The sequence below is a fragment of the Thermobia domestica genome, chromosome 5, assembly GCF_964235325.1.
Source record: "Thermobia domestica chromosome 5, izTheDome1.hap1.1, whole genome shotgun sequence".
NCBI classification, from domain to species: Eukaryota; Metazoa; Arthropoda; class Insecta; order Zygentoma; family Lepismatidae; genus Thermobia; species Thermobia domestica.
In genome coordinates this window covers 205,777,580-205,804,673 of record NC_137458.1, presented here as the reverse complement: position 1 = coordinate 205,804,673, position 27,094 = coordinate 205,777,580, and the positions used below count along the sequence as shown (strand labels likewise).

Sequence of the window (27,094 nt, the reverse complement as noted above, 5' to 3'; positions counted from 1 at the left end):
TTATATGTAACTGTGTTGGAGCGTCTTCTGCCTCTATCTGTGCATCTCAAGGACATGAAGAGTTTAAATGAAGGAAAGGCAGAATTTAAGAAGAACTGGGTGTTTTCAAAGACTAACCAAAAGTTTTGTTTCATGCAGTTCGACCAAAATAACAGAAGTGTTAGAGACTCCAGTGGAGCCATTAACTAAAAATCCACTTGCGTTTCAACGGTGGATGCTCACTGCTCCTGAGTTATGCAGACCCACAAAAGAATTTGAAGATGCTGCACACATTGAGGAAATAATTAACGAAAATTATGTTGGAAGTGATGTAAGTTTTAAGAATCTTTGTCAAATATTGCATGACACAATTTCTGCTGCAGGAAATCCTATTTTAGATACGTAACAGTTAATGAATCTATCATCACATGCGTATGCCTTACAGGATCTTCAAAATCTGTTGCAGAAATAAAAGTGATTGGTAAAAACCAATATGAAGATTTTGTTGACTCGGTGTTTGTAAAACGAAGCAAGTCAATTTAGTCTCCCATAAAAAAGAATAGTTTTTTGTTTTCTTGAGAAAACTTAAAGAAAGGTAGGAGATCATCTGAACAGAAGATAGATGAATTGAGAAATGATTACAGTTTGTTCAGTGGGCTGTATATGTCATGCAAACCGCGTGAGGGTGATCTGCAACTCTTTTTCTCATGAAAATCGTAGTTGGCTATCATTGATCACCAGAAAGTTTTACTGTCGTCAAACAAGTCTGAACTACTGAATATTTTCAAGTCCAGAAAACTTCGGCTGGGTGAAAGAAGGTGGATCGTGGAAGCCCTTATGGATGACCAAACCAGAAGTTTCTAAAAGTTCAAGAGAATTACTAAAGTATGGCTGCAAAGCTCTTCCTCTTTGCTCAAAACAGTGCGTATGTTCAACGAATGGTGTTCAATATACAGATTTTTGCTGCTGCGGAAGCTCCTGTGATGAACAGCAATGTAACTAAGAAGAATTTTTTCTTTGTGGAATAGACGATTGGATGTTATCAATTTTTGTCACTTTGTTAGCATTTTGATTTGGAATATTCAGTTTTTCAGTAGCTATTTATTATGTTTGAAAGAGTTAAAGTTAAAAATTGACATATATGCAAAGACGTATTTATAATGTAGCTTTTTAGTGTTTTACATAATATAATTTATATTAACAGTATAATGATCATTTAATAACAACAGCAATAATGTAAATAATATTGATTTGAATAACAATTCACAAAAGTGGAGAAAAATATTAATTTGCCAGGTTCCGAGCATGCTTGTTATCAGATAACACCAAGTTTCGTCTAGTTGACTCCCTGCACACTCCTTGTATTCTATTGTACTGATTTCATAATTTAACTATATTTCGGTTATTTTTCATCGCATTTTAACGTATTATACATCAAATTGAAGCTCTTTATATGCTCTTTCAAATGTTATAGGGTACATGCTTTCATAAAATGGACCATCTTGGAGAAAAATTCATTCATATGTAAATATGTTTCATAAAATCTTAAATATTTCTAATTTTCTCGTATTTATCATATTTCTTTGTCTTCGTTAATGTTATAATCGATTACATTCGGGATTAACTTATAATTTAGAAAAAGAATCGTCAAAATCGGACCATTAGTTACCGAGATAATGATCTTTTAAGAGAACATTATATAAAATCCAATATGGCGGCATATTTCAAAATGGCGGCCAGAACATTTTGGCACCCGACCCTAAAACGAATTGAATACTGAAGTACTTTCAGTCTGCCAAGTTTCATACTTGTGTCCAGTCTGTCACGATCCGAGCCATTTTTGTTGTTAAGAGACCAGACTAATTGTCTAGGGCGCTGTTGTTCCACATTTCAATTATCTTTTATCTATTTGAAGATAGCACATAATTACTGTAAAGTTAGCGGTATTTTAGTTTCGTCGGGATGAAGCCTCTTAATTCTTTTCTTTTATTCATTCTCTTTTTTCGATACCAGAGTACAATTAACGTTCCATTAACGGTACGGATGCGGATGCGATATTTTGTATCCGCGCAGACCTCTACTCATGAGTGACTCATAAATGCAAAAACCACGTAATCTTGTTACAGAGGCGACGCCGTGATATCATATATCATGAAAGTGATCTCAAATCTCTTTCTGTTCGGGTTCAAATTGTTATTTCTCCTGGGCCAAGAAACTAAACTTTCAAGAATTGTATTGTCAGGCCACTATACTTTCGGCTCCCTTTAATATTCCGCGATAGGAAGCGTGTTGGATTTAACTATTGTTTTTGCTTGCACCATCATGACTCTGAACCTGGCATGGCCCATTCTTACTTTAAGAGGACATGAGTCGCAGCAAAATTTTAATAAAACGTTCACAGAGCTTGATGTATGCAGATTACCGTCGTGAATGTTCACAAGAATATTAGTTGTAGTACACGCTTTCCACATTTTCTGTCTTTTTCCTGACCTTCCCTCTTTATTAAAATTTTCATTTGGCCCCCTTTTGATTTGGCTCCTGTCTGAGCGGCGATCGCCGCCTAGCCACATGGGCCAGTCCGGGCCTGCCCACGGGGGGTCTTATACATGTCCTAGTAACAACTGCATAGTAACAGTAACTCAAGGTCAAATTAGCCGAAGTATATTATTCACTACTATCATTATCGATGGCTAAAAAATCGAACCCAGAGAGAAATGAGAATTATAGAAATATTATCGAATGTAGCAAACATTTTGTTTCGAATACTAAACAGATGATTGCATAGAAGAAACAAATGAAAAAGTTGAGGAGGAAGAGTTTGGATTTAGAAGAGGTGAGGGCAAAGAGATGCTTGGATGATTAAGGGTAATCAGGGAAGGGCCTATAGAGAAAGGAAAAGAGATGTATGTTATATTTATGAGCCTAGAAAAGAGTTTGACCGCCTGTATTGGAAATTGTAGTTAGGAGTTCTAAAGAAGGTTGGGTTGGAATGGATAAGAACATATATGAACCAACAAATGAGTGTTAGGATAGAAGAGAAAAAAATGAAATGAAATCTTTAAGTTTAACGTCCTACGGTTATGCCGGTTAGGCTAAAGGAGACGGTGATAATGAGAAATGATTGAAATGGTGGAATGAAGGAAGTGGGAGGAAACAGGAGAACCCCGAGAAAACCCACGAGCACGGTGTTTGTCCACCACAAAGTCCACACGGCGCGATCTGGGATCGAACCAGGGACCCCAAACAGCAGAGGTGAACGCCTAGGATAGATCATCTTCATAGGTATTCTGCCCTTACTGGCAGGTCACTTGCAGCAGCTGAGAAGCTTCCATGCTCCACGGTCCTCCGCTAACCTCTTCGTCCTCACGTATGATCTTTCTGTTTTTATATCATCCATTAATTGTAATCTCCTTCGCCCTCTGCTTCTCTTTCCTGCCACCATACTCTCTATGATGTTCCTCATGATACAATTTCTTCTTAGGCACTGTCCCAACCATTTTCTCTTCCTCTTCTTAACAATATCTAAAAGTGTTATTTTCTCCCCCATCATTCCTAACACCCACTCATTCGTTTTCCGCTCGACCCAACTATTTCTTTCCATTCTTCTCCACACCCACACTTCGAATGCTTCCAGTCGTATTTCATCACTTTTACATAATGTCCACGTTTTCGCCCCATACAGTACAACAGTCCACACGAAGCATTTTATGAGTCTTGTTTTCAACTCTCTATTCAAGGTCCCACAAAACAGAAGAGCTTAGGATAGAAGAGAAATGAAAATGAAATAAAATTAAATCTTTCAGTTTTACGTCTCTCGATTATGCCTGCTAGACTAAAGGAGAGGGAGGAGATGAGAAATGAAAGAAATGGTGGAATGAAAAATGGAAGGAAACGGGAGAACCCCGAGGAAACCCACACACATATTGTTTGTCCACCACAAAGTTCAATTGGCGCGAATGACAGAAGAGAGCGCAATTGAAATTGAAGTTGACAAGGATGCTGTCTCTCGCCAACATTATTTAATAGCAGTCTAGAAGAAACTCAAAAACAGCCTATATAAGGAAGACCGTATTTCGATAGGAGGTAGAATGATTAGGTATATATAGTTTGTAGATTATATGACACTTCCTGCGGAACCAGAAAATAAAATCAATAATACGTTAGAAAACTTAAGGTAGAGCTGTGAAGAATAAAGGATGAAGGTAACCGTTAGGGGAGAAGTAACAGGGGAGAAAATAGAATAAGTTACTAGTTTTTGATACCTGGGTAGTACTATTAGTGATGATACGAAGCGCGAACGCGAAATTAAAGCAAGGTTAGAAATGGCGAAAGAAGCCGTTAGAAGGAAGACCTTGAATAAAGAGTTGAGAAAAAGATTCATAAAATGGTTTGTATGGAGTAATGTACTGTATGAGACAAAAACATGGATATTATTTGATAGTGATGAAAAACGACTGGAAGTATGCGAAATGTATGTGTGAAGAAGAATGGAAGGAAACAGCTGGGTTGAGCAGAAAAAGAATAAGAGAGTGTTAGAAATAGTGGAGGAGAAAAGGAAAAATATATATTATTGAAAAGAGGGAGAGAAACTTGTTGGGACATTGGCTAAGAAGGAACTGTATCAGGAAGGACATGCGAAAGGTATGGTAATAGGAAAGAGTGATTTATGATTTCACGGTTTTTGTCGTGAGGCCTCGTTTCGTATCGGTTGTGAACTCAACACAAAATTTCCCATAATCGTCATAGTGTTTTGTTTTTCTTCGTTAGGTTGCGTTACGATCCGAAAATATTGTCCGTTACGCTATTAGACTCCTTAGGCCTTATTTCGTACTAGCTTTGTACCAGAAATTGAGGAGTGTACCATAAACGCGAACTTGCGATAGTCAATTATACATAGGCCTACAACCTTATTTTAGGGGCATATTTATATTAATGAAATAATGCCTTCTCTCAGCAGGAAATTAATTCTTATTTGCTTAGAAAGTAGTGGCCCCATGCCGTAAGCGTCGGTGAAGGACCGATGGGCAACTAGCTACATCTAGCCAAAAATTGACGGTCCTTCAGCAACGATCCACAGTGATTCCAATTCCATTCTGAAAATTATACCACCACCGGCAGAGGCGCGACGAATCACCAATGAACCACAAAATTATTCCCTCAAAATATGTTAAATCGCCTATATGCGCAATTGGTTTACATTAAGATGATTCTAAAAAACACATTTAAAAAGTTTTAAAAAAAGTACCCGGTGGTGGCCGCGAACAATCAACCTTAAGATTACTAGACACGTGTTCTACCGACTTTTTTTCTTTAAAAAGGTCAACTGATCATACCCCAGTTTCCTGAGCAACCCGAGTTTCCTCGTATACAAGGCCTCTTTGACCTTTACCAAATTCAACAGGGACAAGAACAAGCTGTCGCGTGGGCGGGGGACCGGGGCGATTGCCCCGGGCGCCGCATCGAGAGGGTTGCCGGGACGACAAATCAACAAAATTCAAGGAATTCAGATTATGTTGGTATATGTTTTTTTTAATTGATGATAAAAAAAAACTTGAGAAGTTTTAGTACATAGAGAAATATCATTAATAACAAGAAGAAACAACAACGCATCTAGATTAGATCATTGAGGGACTTCCGATAGAGTATTATACTTGAAAATTACTAGGATTGTTCAATTGGAACTCTCTCCGGGGCGCTGTGGCTCAGTGGTAGAGCGTTCACGTCTGGTGCAAGGGGTCCCGGGTTCAAAACCCGCTCCCGCCAAGTGAACTTTGTGGTGGACAAATACCGTGTGCGTGAGTTTCCTCGCGGTTCTCCAGTTTCCTGCCACTTTCTTCATTCCACCATTTCATTCATTTCTCATCATCACCGTCTCCTTTAGCCTAGCAGCAGAGATGTGCGTCTACGCGTAAAAAACGATAGTTTACGTTTACGTGTCAACTATGCGTAGACAATGTAAACAACGTAGACTATGTAGAATATGTCAACAACACGTAATTTAATCTTATATATAAAAGAGAACGCACAAATCCTTTGTTCCCTCATCACGCTAATACGGCTGAACCAATTTCTTTCATTTTTGGGGGGTTATTAGGATTTGGACCCTAGATGGTTTTTATCATATCACTTTAATTTTTAATTACCAGTGTCTTGAGATAATTGACCATTCAAGTGTCCATAACGTACAAATCCTTTGTTAGTTCATCATAGGTAAAAATAAACGTATTTATATGCAACCCGCATGACCGTGTCACTCGGCGGGTTAACATAAATGACAGGCGATATAATGTTAACATTTACTGCAATCTACTATGGTTTTTATCATATCACTTGAAAGCGAAAAAGTAAAAATTATCTAAGTAACAAGGTTTATTGCGTTCCGGGGTGACCCCAGCGAAGCGGGGTGAACGCTGCTAGTATGGCAATAAAGGAGCTTTCTTTTGTCGTTACCTTGCGAAATTGCGTACAAAATAAAATGCCTAGACCAGCGAATAGTAACTTTCGAATACTTAGTTTCGTCTTGATGAAGGAAACTGAAAAATATTATGCATTTTGTAAAATATGAAAGAAAAAATTGGCAAATACAGCATATTCAAGACTGAAAGCCCACAGGTGAGAATTAGTTTTGTAAATTTCATTATAAAAGCAGTGCTCGAAGTGGAAAATCTAAGGAAGTGGTATGTGCAGAGCAGAGTAAACATACAGATTAGATAATTCCCTCTACTTTTTATAAGTTAGTCGTTTCCCTAATCTTTCGCTGCACCGAAGCAAAACAACTGAATGAGGAAATATAAACAAACGAGCAACGAAATTCTTCCTTACATTTGATAGTGGTTGTCTACATAGTCTACACTACGTATATATTACAGTAGAAAATCGCGTAGACGTAAAATTATAGTTTACGGCACATCACTGCCTAGCAGGCATAAATGTGGGACGTAAAACTCAAAGATTTTTGGAACTCTCTCCAGCCCTCTGTAAGAAGTTTTTTTTTTAAATGTTGGAATTTAATATCTGTATCGTTATTTGTACTTTCTATGCTATTACTATGTTGATGTGTATCAAATTCAAAATAGACAAGAATAGCACTCGATTTCAATAATTCAAAACCATGTTTTCATTAACTTTTATGTTTTAACTACAAAAGCCATTCGATTTTTTAAAAAAGTGATATAATAGAACTTCTTTTATTTTACATTATGATCTTACATTCCATATTTAAATCTAGGAATACAGAATAAATACTGGTCGTATCTCATGACACACTTGAAGGGAGGCGCCTGAGAATTCTCGCCCCGGGTGCATACAACCCATGCGACGGCCCTGGACACGAACATATACATATCCAGGACAGTTAAAATTCCAAAGGCTCTCCCACCGGTAATCGAACAAGGGACCCCGTACACCAAAGGCGCACGAGATCCTTCGTGGCTAAGCGGTTAGCGTATGCGCCTTTGGCGTGGGAGACATTGGTTCGATTCTCGGCGGGAGCTCATGTGGTTCGGATTCCATGTTAATCAGTAGGTCCACGTCTCATATAGCCTCGCTGCTGAAAGGGGCGCTAAACTAAAATCAACAACAACACCCAAAGGCGCACGTGCTAACCACTAGACCAGCGGGGGAGGGCAGACTAGGCCACAGAGGCGTTGAAAGAAACGTCTCTTGTAGAGGGATAAATCATTGAGGTCTTTCTAATTTGGCTAATCAGAGTGCTCCTTTAACAGTATGTATTCGACGATAACCATTTGGGATCAGATAAAATGGACTCGCCAATTGATTTTATAACAAAATAACGCGCGTCTATTTACTTTGTTTCATAGTTCTCCCACACTCACTTTCTAATGATTGGTGACAGTTGTCCTCTAAATTCAAAAAAAAAAATATAGGCTTTCATCTCAAGATTTTTCACTTCATGATGTAGAGGCAGGGGTTACTCATGACTCCTGGAGTTCCCTTTAGGAACAGTTCGTCAAGAAAAAAAATTTTATATATATATATATATATATATATATATATATATATATATATATATAACCGCATGCACATGACTCGTGATAGTTTGTGTTGGTCCCTTCGCGATTCTCCGCGACGAATCGAAGGAGAACGGACCAAAATGAAATCCTCGTTGCTACGCGGTGGCTAACTTCAACACTTCGACTCTAGATATCTGTTTCGACTCGATGAAATCTTGCCGCCAGTGGCACACTAGCTGCAATCCTTCGACGCGTCGCTATATCGACGATTTACATTTATCAGCAGTGTTGGCGACGTTTACGGCATAAGGGGTATTAATGAGTGCAGATTACCTTTAGGATGGCTGTGTAGAAATACGGCATAAAACCACAGTGCATAAGAAACGAAACAACTTAGAAACACACACCAACTTGTGCTAGGTGGTCGTTGGAAAGCACGAATGCTAACTAACCGAGCCAGGGCAGAAGCGCAGCAGACGAGTCTGCAACGGTGGAAAATGCATAAACGAAGATAGTGAAAAATATTCGTTAAAACACATGTTTTGTGTGTGTCACAGCTCTGGGGCCTTGCCTCACTGTCCTCACGTTGCAATTCTCTTAATCATATCTTCCCTACGGAGTAAAGAGAACACTTTGCATTTCGTATTTCTACCTTATTATGCATGTAAGAGGCAAGACCTCATATTGTATTGTATAGTATTTTCATCTTTTTTCATATACTAAGTACAAGAATACATACCAGACGTATAGTTTGAGTCAGGGGGTATTTAATAACCCTGCAAATGCTGGAATGAGCGGTGCCTCAAGCCATTAGGCCCCCAAAATCATAAAAAAATTAATTCATTTGAAAACTTTTAATAAAGTGTTTATTACAGAGTGCCAGTACCAATTGTATTTGATGAGTTGATTTTTGAGTTTAACGTCCCGTTCAGCAGCGAGACTATATGAGACGTGGACCTACTGATTAACATGAAATCCAAGCCACATGAGCTCCCGTCGGGAACCGAACCTTTGTCTCCCACGCCAAAGGCGCGTACACAAGCAGCTTAGCCACGAGGGAACTCAGCACCAATTGTAGTAACATACTAAATATTATTAATATTGCTGATGTTGTAGATTAGATTCATAAATTGTTCCAGTAGGTACTCTGCTTTAAAACATGTATGAGTGCAGAAATCAAAAGAAGGTTTACTAGGTTGGCAATTTTTTCAGCCGCAGAGAAGAGGTCGGATTTCTTAAGTGAAAAATAATTTAAAAAAAAAAAAACAAAAAACATTGGTTTGATTTCGAGAAATCGTCTAAAAATGTTTAATGTTTCTAGTGTATCTGACATCCTGTTTCTTAAATTGTGTTGTTTTATGTTCTCTCTCTCACATATGTATGTTTAATATGTTTGATTTCTTACAATCAAATACGGCATGAAACCATATAGAATTCAGTTCTGTATTCAGAAGCAGGTCATAATGAGAACTTATGCATAAGTGTGTATGCCTAAACTATGACAGCATAAGCCTTCATACCCAACACATCTATGTTTTGTTAAATTGATTGTATTCTTCTATTTGTAGGGCCAAAATAAACGTTTTCTGTGTTTGAGTCGTCCAGTGGATCAAATATTTTCAGTTGTATAAAATATATCGATCCTACATAGTTTCTGTTTCTTGAGATTTGCTGTAAACAAACAAATACCGGTTTGCAACTGAATGACTCACATAGCTAGGACTTTCAAAGCCCTGTCCAGGAATGGTTTCCGATCTATAGTGATGAATTTCACAAGCAATTGTAGCATCAGTAGGTAATCCTTGAAAGTTGCAATAAATGTATTGTCTTCTCAGTAGAAGCATGGAGAAAGAACTTAACTTTCGCTGTCTGTTAGAGGAGCCCCGAGCCTTAATCACGCCACTAGTTTGGATATGTCATAAAGTTACAAACTATCTTAATAAACACATAGTATATATCTATAACATTGCTATAAGTATAAATGATTCGCTGTAATTTTCATATATTCCACAAATTAATAATCTTCAAGCTATATAGGTCTATATATTAATCGAGATATTTATTCACACAAGAAATAATAATAATAATAAAAAAATGGGAAATCAGAAATTCTTTGACTAGTTTTCTAAATTCCCATACTTTCTACTGCTTTAAGTTTGATGAGTAATTTTGTTATATTACTAATTGTATATATAACATAGGCCTATATGTATCTGGAACCTTGCTCATATAACGAAGCAATATCAGGAAGCATATGGAATTCCTTCTGGTTTCTCTTGTTGTATGAGTATTTATGTTCATTTAATTGTATTACGTATACAATCATATTGTAAAATAAATTAATATATTTTTTCTATAGATTTTACAAATGTATGCTCCCTAGAATAGGATAGCATACAAATACGAGTAACGAAAACGCAGATTTTGCGTTGCGTTGAAGCAAATCATTACGGAATGGGATCTCTAGGTAGAATTTGGGTACTAATTTTAGCAATGAAATCGAAATGATTACCATCTGTTAACTGTATCTGTTAAAATTACGAACTTCCGCCGAACGGTAAGACATAATCAAATGGAAACCGAAACAAACGTTACAATACAAAGAAAATAAAATAAAGGAAATAATGTGTTACACATTTTCTGAAATTAAGAATTTCAAGTAATTTGTAAAATGATATGGTGTTAAGTTGTAAATTGACTGTGTCAAGATTAAATACAATTTAATTGCTCACTAGATTTTTTGGTATCAATTTGATTAACGTAGTTGCGCACTAGGTCAGCAACAACATGGCTGTTTTTTTTTCGATTATTGTGTTAAAAGTGTTTGTAATATACACGAAAAATCTATCAAGAATGTGATAATGATATGAGAATAGATGATAGTGGTAAGAATACTTCATAAGTTGAATTTTAAGTTAATTTTGTTATCGCAATTTGCTAAGTGGTACAAAATTGATTAGTTTCTGAAAGATGATGCTTCGAATATAATTAGTGACAGGATAAATTCGCATTGTACCTATTTATTAGTCTGATTTTTAACTTCGATATTTATGTTAGAATGTAAATTTTGTGATTTTATTAACTCCGTGAAAACATGCAGATGATTCGTAATAGTTGTTTCTTCAGTTTATCGTTCACTATAAAGGAGGTTATATTGCTTAAATCTTACATGATAATAACGTATAACAGACAATTACGATATTGATATGTGAGATAGTCGCTAAAGCGTGCAAACTTATTTGCAATACAGACAAATTATTACGTTAGTTCTGTAACTGGTGTTCATATATAATTTACGTTTTATTTTGATAGGTCAATGTTTCGTTACGGCGTCTTCTAAGGAACAATGTTGCGTTGCTGGTTTAATTAACTTTTTATATTTCGTAGGATACCTTTTAGTTTCTCCCCCGATCATGTACATATAAGGTCTCCAGTGTTACTTACTTCACAAAATATAGCTGAACGAGCGAAGGGGGTTGGAAGCACCGCAGGGCTCGTTGTTTTCTACCTTTGTCACAGTTTAGACAAAAACTAGGTACTCGATTCTGAAACCATGTAACGAGGGATACTGAATGTCATCCATTTGGTAAATAGACTTTTATGCCCCAGAGTAGGTCCATTATTTTCATGCTGAAAGTCGTAAAATTTTTATTTATGAGGAAATTCATTGTCATTACCGTGGAAAGTGTTCCTTAAGAATTCGTCGGTTCACAATCACTTGAAGAAAACTCCACCGTTGTGTGTGTAAATAATGCGTCCGGAAACATGCCATTACGATGAAAAACTATAAAATAACCTGTGCTGCTTCACCTTCTTAAGTTTTAGAGTACCCCTCCAGTTTCAAACCTACAAAAAAGCCGTTAGAACAATAAAAAATGGTTAGGTTTGGTTAGGCTAGGCCAGGCTTGGTTAGGTTAGTTTAGGTTAGGTTACTTGTTAAGACTAATTAACTAGAACTGTGACTGGAACCAGTTCTCATAGAAGTTTCAATTATCACTTAAGTTCAGTAATCCGTGGTTCTTATAAAGATTTAATAGATTCTCTTCATTATTCTTATATAATTTTATAAAACTGAACGCGGAAATATCACATTCAACGCACTGATTCGGTATCGTATACGACTAACATGCTGCTGAATCATCAAATAGTATCCACTTTTACGCATCTTCTCATATAAAAAAACGTAACTTTACTGCCAAACTTACGCAACTAAACATCACATAAGAACTTCAAATCATTATTTCTTACCCCCATTTCTCCTGTAAATTTTCCTTTATATATATATATATATATATATATATATATATATATATATATATATATATATATATATATATATATATATATATATATATATATATATATATATATATATATAAAGTGGAGGGGCAACTCTAAACTTAAACCCACTTCACCGGCAAAAGCACGAATGTAATCTAATGGAGTCAGAGTAGGAGAGCAACATGGGGGCCCGAGCCGTTTGAAAAAGGGCGTGTTCGTAGGGAGCAGGCACGTAAACGAGAATGCCGCGAAAAAACACGAGGTTTAATCTTTAATTTTGCACCAATACACTATGAATAATAACATCTCTGTTGACAACTTTGTGTCCTCGAGAAAAGTACCTTTCAGTGCCGACTTTCCTCAATAACGTTTCACACTATCAACACGATGTTCACGTTGAAAAGTAACGTTCCTCTTCTTTATTTTCATTGCTTTCCTACATTTGCTTCACTTTGTGCCCAATTCTAATAATCCATGGCGACCCACAAAACGTAATAACTCTTCTTCTGCAGCATAGGTTGTTATAAAACTCACGATCGAAATGTCACGTCCGTCACATGCAACTCCCATCTTTGATTGCTGGGAATTACTTTCCTCATTACATTATAATGTCTGGCGTCAGCATTCCTCTACTCAAAATAGTACCAACAACACTCAGCTTCTAACACTTGAAAAATGCCACGTAGTACGTCTTTTGTTAGCATGAATTTCATTAAAAGGAACTAATGAACCTGTAATTTTTCCGTATTTTTGACATTTCTGGACCTAATCTGCGGCATTGTGGATCTTACACGTATTTAATGCCTCAATTGGGGCATTTACAGCATATCGCAAAAATGATTCAATGTTTGATTCAATGAAACAGTGCGGATGATCCAACTACGTGGATTGTTACATAAATACAATAATAGGAACAGTGAAACGGATATTTCAAAATAATCAGTAAGTCTATATCTGTACTTTACATAGGTGATTTCGTCGTTTTTGGAAATTGAAATTTTTAATTTTACACTTCACATTTATGCCCTTTGGGCCAAAGGTGGCTTGTTAATAAAAGCGAATCTTTATGAAATAATTGATGATATACGTAAGAAATCTGTTATCCATTGGAAACTCTCATGTCCTGGGATCGAACCAGGAACGCTTTGCACCTGAGATGAACGCAGTGACACAATCACTGTTTCCTCCTTTTCCGAAAATTTTGCTAGTAAAATCTTTGAATTCGCCAAGGAAGTGATATTTTTAAGGGGAGAACGTAGTATATTCTTAATCTGCACATCCTCTTCACATCGGACAGGAAGTACTTTCAGTTCATTCGTTTTTAGCACAGAAAGTGATTTTGCAGTTTGAAAACAAATGTGCGATACAGTACGGAGACAGAAAATCTCCTCCCTACAAAATGTCCTTATTATATTTCTGTGATTCGGTAAATTAAACACAGAATGATTGGGTCAAGCATGATATGCTTCCGCCTTTATTTAGGATTTATATTTCTGGACTTTCGGTATCTATGGTCATTTAGCTGTCATGCATGAGGGATGTCCTGCGGCGAGCACACTATCAGGGGAGAAGGAAGCGGCCTGGGACCTGTAAGTTAGGTATCACCCTGGTATTTGCCTGGTGTGAAGGAGGAAAACCTCATTCATTATTGCTGGCTTGAGAAAGTTGTACACTTTTTCGACCGAGTGCCTCCACCGGCACTCCTTTCGATCCTTTTTTTTTTTTTTTTCAAATGTCTTTCTGGAGAGAAATCTTTAAAAAAAAAAATAGATTCTTTGTTAGCCCATTTTTTCGTATAGATCTTTTATAGAAAGTAACTAAAAATGTCACATTGTCGAAAACTTTCGAATACGAACATAATGTAAATTGATGTCTAGGTTGAGCTGAAAGATCAGTTTGTGCTTTTGCTGTTCTCATATGAAAATTCGGAATGAAACCTTCAAACAGGGAGGAAACAAAATAAATTAGTTTAGAAGTGTGGCAGCGTTGACTCCTTCGCGAACCCCATTGAAGTTAGCAGTTGCTAAGCCACAGGGGGTAATAGAAAAGCCTTCCGTCTTCTATGGAAAGTGATTATCCATGGCCCCCTAGATTAAGTGGCGTTTTCCTTTTTCTTTTAGTTTATTCGAATAACAACTCATTCTTCCGTATATAGATGATCTCTGAAAAGTTTATCTATTTCTAAATTCAGAATCGTTGGACCAGTTATGTTAGAGGCTCTACAGAGATGAATGATAAAACATTACATAATGAAGAAAAGAATATGTCCGCGCTTCTGGTCGTTCATATTACAGTAATAAACAGTAGTAATACCTGTGATTGCGATGCTGACCAATCCTTAGGATTATTCACTTGTCAGTATTTTTCTTCTTTCATATTATTTTGTTAGAAGTTATTGCCATCTATATTGTAGTATCTAGTTCCCCTTTGTATTTGGATACATCGGAATACACTAACTTAGTGAATTGTATGCACTAACTGTCATGTGAACTTTCGTGAGTGACTAATTGTACTTAGTCTGTTTTCTGCGTCTTGTGCCTTTCTGTTCTTTTCTTTAGTTGAACCTCAGGATTGTGCAGCGAGGATAAGGGAGACAGTAATGAAGACAGTGAACGAAATAATGGAATGAAGAACGTAAGAGGAAATGGCTAAACTCCGAAAAAGTCGATGCAGACTGTGTTCGTCCAACACAAAGCCCACTTGCCTTTCCTGCTGGCCTAGTGGCTAACGCGTGTGCTTTTGGTGCACATGCATCTGGTTTCGATTCCTGGTACAGGAGTACAAAAATTTAATTTCACAATCATTAACTTCAATTTTAATGATCCGTTTTCTGTAGCATACGAGGGACTATCAAAAAGTTCGTACAATCACCTAGAGAAGGTGACAAACTACAAACCTTCTTGTACATGAATTTTACAGTAAGTCTTTGTATATTAACCGTGTATAATTCTGGACACGTTAGAACTTTTTTTTTTTTTTTTTAAAGTTAAATCGCCGAAGGTGTAATGATTGACAAGCATGAGGCACGGAGCGTCATTAAGTTCCCCCGTTTTCAGGAGAAATCAGCAAACTAGATCCACGAAGAGATGAAAAAAGTCTATAGGGGTAAAAGCCAATTCTGTGAGATGGTATCCAAGTGGAAACTGCAATTCCGAACTGGTCACACAACCACCGCGGACGCCTCTAGATCTAGAGGAGCATCTTACACTGGTGATGCTGTCTGGGCGGAGAAAGTTGAGATCATAATGGAAGACAGGAGGATAACCATTGAAAGTGTTATGTGAGCAATAGGTATAAGTTATGAGTCTACCTAGAATGTCATTCACAACCAGCTGCACATCTTTAGTAAGTATCAAGCATGGTGGGTACCACGACTGCTCAGAACTTTCCAGAAGAGAAGTCGAGCTAGCGCTGCAAGAGAAATGTTGCATCGCTGTGGAATGGATGGAGAAAACTTCTTTCGGCTGACTAGTGACAATTAATGGAAGTTGGGTTTAGCTTTATAACCCAAAACAAAGGAAATGAGCAAACAATGGAAACACCCGCCGCTAAAAAGTCACGAGTGCTGAAGTCTTCCTCCTAGGTGATATATATATATATTACAGGGTGTTTCAGGTAAAACGTCCAGTGCTTATAAATCCGAAACGGCTAAGAACAAAAAGATGAAACAAAAACTGAGATAGGAAAATGTCATAGGGCACATCACGTGGTGTTGTTGTGGAGACCCCCAGGGGCCCCCTTGGGGGGCCCAGGGGCCAACTTCAAATTTTCAAATAGGAACACGTATTGAATCATACCTCATTCAATAGTACTTGAAAAACGAAACAACTTTTGTAGGAAACAATTTTCGATTTGGACCACCGTTTTCAAAATGGCCGCAAAAAGTGGGTCCTGTATCAGATAAAACGTCCAGTGCTTATAGGCCTAAATCAGAAACGGCTGAGAATAGAGAGATGAAACAAAAACTGAGATAGAAACGATGATAAAGCATATCAAGTGGTGTTGTTGTGGTGACCCTCAAGAAACTCCGTGAAGGGGGCCAAGGTGCCAACTTGAAACTGATACAGGACTTTTTGCGGCCATTTTGAAAACGGTGGCCCAAATCGAAAATTGTTTCCTACAAAAGTTGTTTCGTATTTCAAGGACTATTGAATGAGGTATGATTCAATACATGTTCCCATTTGAAAATTTGAAGTTGGCCCCTGGGCTCCCTTGAAGGAGGGCCCTGGGGGTCACCACGACAATACCGTGTGATGCGCCCTATGACATTTTCCTATCTCAGTTTTTGTTTGATCTTTTTATTCTCAGCCATTTCGGATTTATAAGCACTGGACGTTTTATCTGAAACACCCTGTATATATATATTTTTTTTCTGGACTGTGAAGGATCATGACAAATTACCTACCACAGGGTCAAACTGTTATTCAAAAGGGGTACTGCTATTGGCAGACAATGCACCAGCTTATTCCACCCATCTGCCCATGATGCAGGCAGTGGAATTAGGATATGATATATTGCCCCACCCCATACTCACCGGACTTAGCACCAAGTGACTTCTTTCTCTTGACGTTATTTCTGATGCTGAACTGTGGTTTCAAATCCAAACTGCAGACTTCTACGAAACAGGATACGAATACTGAAGGACAGCTAGCAAAAATGTGTCGTTAGGCACGGTGACTACGTAGAGAACGACTAACACCATGATGGTGTCAGAGTTCTCCAGAGTGGATTTCTTCTAGATGATTGCACCAACTTTTTGGTACCACCTTGCAAAGGGTATAACGTGGAACAGTAAAAGATTTCATTTCATTTCACAAAACCCGCTTGGCAGCAGCTCTTGTTCTTTTCGTTGTCTGTCCTTTGTTCATGGAAAAAAAAAAGTTGATAATTTTTGTACAGAGTATTAGTGTACTGAAATGTTTACGAATCCATTATTTTTGCTTTATATGAGGCTTGTCCAAGAAAAAGAAAGAAAGAAAAAAAAAAACTAAATATAATGACACTTTGTGGAAATTATTCAAATTTGTTTTCTTCAAAATGATTCCTTTTAATGTGAATGTGTCTTTCTGAGCACATTTTCCACTAAACGTATCCCGGAACAGACTTTTTGGAATGGCCCGAAGATCTCGTATTGAATGTTTTGTTTTCTGTATGTGTTGGAAACAGCGACCTTTCAGGATGGTTCAATTACACAGAAAGAAGTGTGTAGGTGTCAGTTTAAGCGTGTAGGGTGTTTATAGTAGAACAGCCTAATTATTCTTCTCCAAAAACTTCCTGATGGTGAGAGCCTAATAGCTAGGAGCATTGTCATCTTTTCGGTTATTCTTCCTCACAGCCTCCCTCAAACACCTAATTACTTCTAAATGATAATCTTTGATAATGGTTTGACCACGTAGGACGTATAAGTTACTGACCAACACCACAAAAATGAAGGATAACAATAAGCATCACTTGAACGTTTGAGAGTGCTTTTTTGGGTCCGGCGATTTTCCCACCTATTGGTTACTTTTGGTGTATGGCTATTTTGTTTTTTAATTTTACATTTTCATTTAAATATATAGTATTTAATTATGTAGTAAATCCCTTGGCTAAGGTACTTTATAAATTATATACTTAATGTAATTTTGTATATGTCTGTAAACGAAGTTCATTATGTATACTATGTGTGTTTATATATTTGGCTTAGCAGTTTTAGGAAGTTGCAGGGATAAAATAAGTTCTGGACATGCGTCCTCCTTACATTGCGGGAAGCTTCGGTTTGTGTAAGGGGAAATTCGTTGAAAGGCTGAAACAATTTCAGCATACTCTGCGTCTAGGTTGCAAACGTTAGACTTCATCTATTGTTTCGGACGTAGTTTTGACGAGGCGTTCTTCTTAGTTGACAATTATGATTCTTCTTTCGGTGAGTGATTTTTTTTTTTTTTTTTTTTTTTTATGTCCATAGTTCAGGATATTGAAGTGCACAGCATTATCTGTAATTCCCCCCTTTTTTTTAACATTGACGGAGCGAACGGAATGAGCTACACTGATAGTTTTTTGTGTGTGTGTGGTGGTTGTTGTTGCAAATGTCAAAGTGATTGAGATTTACGCTTTTAGTGATAGCTAGCTTTTATTTTTTATTTATTTATTTTTTAGAAACAGAACATAGGTCAGAGTAGCCCTAAATGATCAATACTCTTTAGATCTTCCTGGCAGTTGGTGACTTGAGGAGTGTTCTTAATGTGCCCGCCGTGAAGAGAATTTTAATGGGATTCTCTAATACCGTAAAGATTTGGGAGTAGCATGAGCTTGAATGAAGTCTGCCTCCCATACAAGTGTTAAATATTTTTTTTTTTTAGAGAATTTTGATGGGAAACAGAAGGCTTGATAATAGAGTAGTCTGCCTATAGTGTATCGGGTGTTCGATTGAGCTGCCCTGGGGGAAATACTTATTTTTAGTATGGATAAATAGAATCGAAGTAAACCATGAATTCGAAATAAAGGTTTCACTCGAGAGTAAATTCAGCTTTTTACTTATTTATTTATTTATTTTGTCTTATATCGCTCGTAACTTACAGTCCTAGCTCGTTTTGTGGTTATCTTTTTCTTTTCCATTTCTTCTTCATTCTTATTTAGGGTGACAGAAGAAGCAGACGGAAAGAGGATCCTTTCTCAAGCACTCTGTGCAAATCTTGAGCTATATATACATACATAATTTTAGTATTGGAAGAAATAGAAGCAAAAGGCTGGTATAGCCACAATGCATGTTCAGCTGTTTTGCGGATGGCCAAACGACAGTTTCTCTATACACATGACGCCCTTTCTGAACGCGAACATCTTCACATGATGTTGATGGGTGTCTAGGTTTTCCACTGGAGCCACTCACAACACTGGGTTCGACTCATAAAATTCTTCCCCGTATACTTCCTTCAGCATTTTCAAAGTTTCTCTTGTCTTTCTCAATTTGAAATAAAAGTTGATGCTTTTTCTTCATTTTTGTTTTCGTAACATTACAAAATTGCCACAAGTGCGGAACACAACTTCACTTCAACGCTCGCAGTGAAAAATGAAGATGGTTTCATCGATCGTGGTTTTAGAAGATCAGTGTCTTTCTGGACAGATTTTTGCATGTATTGTGTTAGTAATGAGCAGAAGGCATTTGCTAAAAAGGTGTATCATTATTCTGCCTCAGCTTATAGAAATATATTTGCTGTTCTATCTGCATCGAATAATAGTTAATTGTGGTTTCATTCCAGAGATAGGAATAGATCTCAAAACAAAGGAGGAACACAGCTCAAAATACTGTTAGCTGCAGAATATGCTTAAATGGCAGATACGTAGTACAGTCGTCATCAAGATTTGAATGCACATTCTAGCAGTGGGTTGGTTGTACATGTAAATGGAGAAACGTGGACTTGTTATTGTGACAACTGGTGTGATATTTCATTTCTACGCAACCAGGAATTTCAGATGAAAGGGGTATGCAGTATATCATAGTAAAATTAATATATTTCATCCTTTATATACACACCGACTTATCACTCAATTATTAGCACATACATAATAGTGCGTAAATTTTCCTTTGTTGTTCGACGTGACATGATGTAATGGCATGTCGCTAGTCGTCCACTGGTGTGACCAACCTGGTTGTTTATAATGAGACCTTTAAAACCGAGATGAAAGTGAGCCTGTTTTGAGAGACTACAGGTGTTCAGTGTGGTTGAGATCCATGGAAGATCCTGAAAATCCGCATTGCGTTCCTCGAAACATTTATGCGCAGTACGTGGGTAGATGAATTAGAAATAATGCAAACCGGTGGGATATATCCTGTTTGTGACAAGTTTTTCGATACAGGACACTAGGCATGTGTTTGTTTAAAATTACCAATGGTCCTAGTTCTTGCCATGTGGACATTTTCCATACCAAACGCTTGCCGCCACCGGCCTGTAATGTTGGTATTACGCACAAGGGCTTCAGTACTTCATGGACTTGCAAACACACACACTCCCATCCGTTGAGTGTAAAAATTTTGGTTCATCAGACCTGCCAATCTTCTACCGTCCAAGTTTTCATTTTCTTTGCACCAGAGTCGTCTATTTGAAATGTCATGTGCGCGAATATACAACGTAAGGTATGTTTTTTGAGTTGACTACGTTGTAATGGATAATCAGGTCTCTGTCTGTGAGTCTTTTAAGTCACAAAATGCGACGCGTACTCCTAAATCAACCTAGGTCATCCTGTTAATACTAGTCTAGGATGCACATTCAGAACGAGTGCTTTCCAGCAATCCAAAAGTGCAGCCGTTCGCATGATCGTGGCATTAACACCATGATCTGACAATTGTCAAACATAGGTAAATATTCGCATTTACTCATCACGCATAAACTCTCTGCTGATTACCTAGGCCTGTAACTATCCACGGCTGAGGTATTCTCTGTATTCTCTGCCTCATCAGGAAACACGTGGTAACAAGATCGAATCCACTGTTCAGAGAGGTGGTCAAAATTCAGTGATAGGTCGGTGTATATATTACGTCCAATTGGAAAACGTGTAGTTAGCTCACCGCCTCACATTGCCATTATATTAATTGAATTAAAATATAACTTTCTTGCTCTTAAAGAAAATCAAATTGAAGCTATAAATGCATCATAATCATGCTCTATAATCATTACTGCTACATTTTAATATAAATAATTCTCATATTTTACCTAAATATTAATGTTTTGAAGTATTATTGTTAATACTCGTAAGACATTATATCAGTTGTATGCTTATAATATGCATTTATACACTTCTCATGGAATTATTTGGAATGGAAGTTTTTTAGGAGACAAGCATTATGTGTATATTGCTTTTATTTAAAAATATTTAATTTATACTTGATTCTTAGCTTGCATCATTATGAGAGCATATCAGTTCATCGGGGTTCATTTAAGTTGTCCGGAGTAGTGTTGTGAAGGCCTGGCAAAAAAAAAAAAAAAAAAAAAAAAAAGTTTGGGAAAAATTGAAATTTTCAAATATTTTACTACATTATGCTTTTAAAATGAAAACCATTTTATATTGACTAGTTTAGAATTAAGATCATTGAGTACTTATATTGTATTTTGAATAGGGAAATTTTGTGACAACAGATATATGTGCATCAGTCATCCAAACTCTTTAAACTTAGCACCGTGACAGGATGGAGTTACGGCTATAAAAGAAACTAAAATATAATCCTAGTTGGATTAATTAATATAGACGCATTTAAATTATTTTAACCAATCTTATGAAGCAGGGTGGAAAAAAATCATGATATTAAAAAAAAAAACATTTTTGTTGATTTTTTTTATTTAAATCGATTTTTTTTATTTAAATCAAATCTTTCTCCTTGTATAATACAAGTCGCGAACTGAAGAAAAAGCATTAGGAATTAGTATTAAATGCTAATTATGCCATTTAAGTGAAAATATTGGGGTTGAATTTTGAATTATCCCCAGTCGTTAACCTATATCAATCCCAAGCAATGTTTCTTAACTCTTTTAAATTATGGCTCTTTTTAAAGGGAAATTATAGACTTTCAGTCAAGCAGCTACAGCATCATCCCCATTTATCCTAGGATCATGGTACATACATCACTCTCTTTAGAATAGAACAGCTTTCGAAGCGGTAACATTCACATTTCCCTATCTTGTCCCTGAAGCGGGAAATTTTGCGAGTAATCGGCATTTCTTTTTACTTTTTTTTTTTTTTTTTTTTTTTTAAATTTTGATCCCCTCTGGATTCCCCCTGTGTCAACGCACAGATCTCAAAATCAACTGGGAAATACTAAGGGTGTACTTAATGTGTGTACAAAATTTCAAGCTTCTATCTTGAGTGGTAAGGGTGAGGAAATTATTTAACAGTGAGCTAAGAACATTCCCATGATGACCCGGATGTAATATAAAAAATTCCTCAGACATCCCTATTTATCCTAGGATCATGATTTGTACATTATTCTCTTCACAATAAAACAAATTTTCAAACGGTACCATTCAAAAGTTTCCATCATGTATCTGGGGCGGGTAAGTCACGAAAAAAGGAATTTTCTGTTAAAAATATCTTTTTCAATTTTTTTTATTTTTCTTTTTTTATTTTATTTATTTATTTTTTTTTACCTCTGTGGACCCCTTCGCCTGTTCTAAGGCAGAGATCTGAAACAAATCTGAAAAATACTGAGGGGTGCACTGAGTAAATGTGCAAAATTTCAGTCTTGTAGGTGCAAAAGTATTCTAAGCCTACGAAAAATAATATTCCCCAAATACCCCAGATTCCCGTATAAAACAGGATCTCAGGTAACAGTTTCCTGAGACATCCCTATTTATCCTAGGAGCATAGTACGTACATCATTTTCTTCAGAATAGAACAGCCCTTCAAACGGTAGCATCATATGCCTCCATCTAAGGCGGGAAAACCACGAAAAAAGCTATTTTTGTAAAAAAAATCCTTTTTAAAAACATGTTTGCCCCTCTGGACCCCGCTGTTTCCACGCAGAGATCTGAAAATTATTAAGGGATGCACTGAAGGAGTGTGCAAAATTTCAGTCTTCTGAATGCAAAATGTAACCTGCCAAATAATAATAATAATAATATGCTTAACAAAAAATACCTTTAAATTTATGACGTCATCACACACTATGCCCCAACGCAGAAAGGCGTGAAAGCATATGTAACGTGTTCTAAAATGCCTCTAGTCTTGAAGAAAACTAAGTAAAAAGCCTTATTGGTACTTTTTTAATCGAATAATGAAGATTCTACCTTATCACCTAAAAATAGGTGATATCATTTAAAAGGCTAAGAATTAAGAAAAAAGTACAACAACGTTTATCAAAATGACACTTTTTTCACAAAAGTTACTGATATTTGGCAGGGGCCTATTTTTTAAAACTCAGAACTAGCTTGCAGCATGAAATTTCGCCTAAAATTAACAAAATTTTTTTTGGGGGGAGGGGATAGGATCCCTCTAAATACGCCCTATTATCTGGGAACAAACAAACACAGACACGCACAAAAAAAGAATTTTCGTCTTAAATGTCGATGGTGATTTCCCCGTTGAAATAGTTAACGATTTTAAAACCCAAACCCAATGTTACGAAAAGAAGAAAGCAGGATTGCTCCCTTATCTGTTCAAAATGGGATTTTCCCTAATCATCCTCTGCATGACACTTGTTTTCATACTATACTGCACATTTGAGTCTCATTGTGTTATGATTATTAACTTCCATAATCGAAATAACAGAACAGAAACGGGATTTTACTTATTTTCACTTTAAATTAATTTATTTCGGAATTTGATTTAAATCAACGATTTTTATTAAAAAAATCAAGTGATTTAAATCGCGAATTATTTTAGTTAATATGTTAAAATCAAATCTAAATTTTGTAGAGATATCTTCCTTGTACTGTGTAAAATTTCCGTAATTTTGAACCTATTAGAAAAAAATAATCATGTAAATTTTTTAATCAAAATATATACATTCTGTTATTTCTGCAAATGCCGGCAATCGAGAACATTGTTGAGATTCCATTATACATTGTTGATTGTTTGGAATAGAACTTAAATATATTCCATTGTTATTTGACGTGAAATACGAACACCATTGAATTTTTAAATTTAAATATGTAATTATAACGTCAAAAGAAAAACTATTGTCCAGGAACTATTATATATAAAACAATTCTTATCAGAGTATAAACACCTCATCCAGTTCCTTGCCAGGTGATAAAGTGCCAGTGACCGACGAGACGTTACCACGTTGGATAGAAACGGTTATGCGCTGTATTAGATAAAATGTGGAGCGAACTTCGCCGGAAACACAAGAAATGCGTCTTCCTATCTCCCTAATGAATTCAAGACTTCTTGCACCCCAAGCACTACTGGTTTCAATAGCAATTGGAGCGAAAACAAACTTTTCGAGAAGGTTGTTGTTGCTTTTCAGCTTCTCTGCGATTAGCAACAGCTCCAGCGTTCATTACTGACAGAGGGAGACGAATGAGCGTATGTATCAGCGCATGTGAAGTCCCACAATAAACATTTACCTCTCATCCATGGAACCAGTGTCAACCCATCTGGTCGCTTTCCATCCGAACGACAGCAGCCAGAAGGTTACCGTATTGTTTTGTTCAGAAATATTGGCAAAAACCGGAAAATATAATTTAAAAACTATTTCTTCGTCTGATGCTAATCTTACTTGCTGAAACCTGTCTGCAGCATGTATACAATGTATTTCGCTAGTAGGAAAATCTTAAAGCGAAAATTACTGTTTTAATTTTACCTTTTAGTTTTGTGATTTGTGGTAAAATCCCTCTTTACTATTTATATTTTTCGAATAACTCAAAAAGAGATAGAATCTTAATTTACACATACTGACATACACCGTACAAGTGAGTAAATTTGAGCAGCGAGAAATACGTATATTAAAAGGTTGAATATGTGAAACTTCTGTTCGTTATTGTTACAGATTTGCAAAATACCCGTTTTTCGCATGGGGAGAATAAGTTTCATTTTGAACATAAAGAACACGAAAGATGTCACCAATCAACTTAGGGACTCCAGAAACTATGAATTTGACACTAATGTCGGTCATTTTCAATTATTTTTACATGTCACTATCCCCTTTAGGAGTACTAATGAAAGCTGAATTTGGATTTAAACGGCATTGGAAGTGTCACTGTTCATCTTAGTAACTCCGAAAACTGGATTCGACACTAATATCGGTCATTTTTATCTCTCTCTCCCTTCCTCCTCTTTTAAGTTGCGGAGCTGAATTTGGATTTAAACGGCATCGGAAATGTCACTGTTTATCTCAGCGATCCCAAAAATTATGGATTCGACACTAATATCTGTCATTTTCGATATATCTTCCCCCTTCCTCCAAGTTTCACAAAGTGAAATGATAAAAAACATCTCAGGCCTGAATCTCATCTATGTTGAAAATTTGATTTTAGATCGGTTTGGTAGTTCAAGAGTTATTAAGTTACAAACATAGTCATTTTCATCTTTTTACATGTATATATATAAAATTTGTTGCATTTTAACATTAGAAAACAGGTATTTGCTTACATACAAAATTTTGCACGTAAAGTTTATAGAGAAGTCCATATTAGAATATTAAATAATAATAATTACATGTTTTAGTGCACGACTATTTGTGAAATTTACCTACTGCTCTTTCTTTTAAGAAGTAATTTGGGTAAAATTTACAAAACATCACCAGATCAAAGAGCATATTAAGAACCGTTTCATTCAAGAGCGTGATTTCTCGCAACAGAAATCTTCATGATTGTAGACTTCTATGTAACTGTCAAAGCTGTGTAATTAATGCACATCGACGAATACACGACTTAAAAGCAGAGACTAAGTGCAGACTATTAATTTTCAAGAATAATTATAAGTTTCATTTCCGAGTGTTTTTTTCTTTTCTTTTCTTTTTTTTTAATCGCAATATTGAAATTTCTCAACTTATATTTTTCACGGATTCGAGAAAAAAAGGTTACATTACTAGTAAAATCAACTTGATATAAAGATTTTTTTTAAAAAAAAATCCAGTTTTTCTGAAAAAAAAAATAGAAAATTGGTTTTTTATCAACAGGTTCAAAATTTCGGGAAATTTTACTACACTAGTCTGGAGTTTACGCTTTTGCATAGTTCTTTAAAACCACTCATTTCACTTACGAGGGGAGCTATCCAACTCCACGACGATATCACATTGAAACTTGCACAAGTAGAAGAACATGTTGAAAGATGGAAACATGCTTACTCCGACGATTCGCAACGTCGTCGAACAGGAATTATTAATGATTGTTCCCCATAGCCACTGAAAGTTATGTACTCTGGTCATACATTATTATTATTATTATTATTATTATTATTATTATTATTATTATTATTATTATTATTATTATTATAACTAAACAAAATAATGAACAAGAAGACAACAAACAATATCTACTACTACTACTACTACTACTACTACTACTACTATTGTTGGGACCGTTCAGTTACGAAGAACTTCGGCCCGTCTTTGAGTGTCCTTTAGTACTGCTATGAAGGGTTTAACATCCAGACAACTATACCCCAGCTGGGACCTTGGAATTGCTGGTTTGATGCTTCAACCCACACGATCACTATGTCGACAAGAAGACGAAGATCCATAATCATCACTATTATTATTATTATTATTATTATTATTACAACAGCAAAACGGTACTAGTTCGGAGGTGCACGGGAACAACGGCGCTGCGTCAGTTGAGCTTTGTCTGTTTTCAGTGCTGGAGTGTAAAGTTTCCGAGTCCTGGAATTTCTGTTTTGTGTGTTCGTGAAAGCGAGGGAAGCAAGTATTTTTGTGTGCGTTATGAAGGTTAGAAATATACCTTCATAATGTGCTACTCCGAATGCGCCTAATCTTGTCGTTTGATACAGATATTTTGTAAAAAGAGGAATGGCGACGCGCGGGGCAAATTGCCACAAATAAGATGGGGCATGTTGTCACTGTGACAATGTGCCCCACTGTGTGTTATGTTTGATACAAGCGATGTATTCCTCGTTTAGTAAAGGTGTATCTCTGTTTCGCAGATGGTGAGAACATACAAATGAAAGACAGAGATGAAAGCACCACTAATGGAAGACCTACTGGCTGCAGCAAGAACCGTGAAAAGAAACGACAACCCCATATCAATACGTAAAGCTGCTAAAGAATTTCATGTCCACTACAGAACATTGGCAAGATTTTGTGCACGTGTTACAGATGGCGAACTACATTCCGGCCAACATTCATTTACATTGGGTTACTCAATATGCAACAGAATATTTTCGTAACACTAGAAAGAGTTACTAGTATCATACCTAAAACAAGCTTCGGACAT

At 36.4% G+C, this 27,094-nt stretch overlaps 1 protein-coding gene across 2 annotated transcripts in view; it reads left to right on the top strand.

Annotated features, from left to right (window-relative positions):
* Window positions 1-10,682: 10,682 nt before the first annotated feature.
* LOC145686363 (uncharacterized) overlaps window positions 10,683-27,094 on the top strand; it is a 154,458-nt gene continuing 138,046 nt past the window's right edge. The window contains exons 1-2 of one of the 2 annotated variants that reach the window (XM_081759625.1): window positions 10,684-10,837; window positions 19,469-19,691. In XM_081759625.1, the coding sequence (XP_081615751.1) occupies window positions 19,683-19,691 (9 nt within the window). In that variant the 5' untranslated portion in view covers window positions 10,684-10,837; window positions 19,469-19,682. Of the gene's footprint in view, window positions 10,838-19,468; window positions 19,692-27,094 lie in introns of both variants that reach the window. The other variant, XM_081759626.1, reaches the window with a different exon arrangement.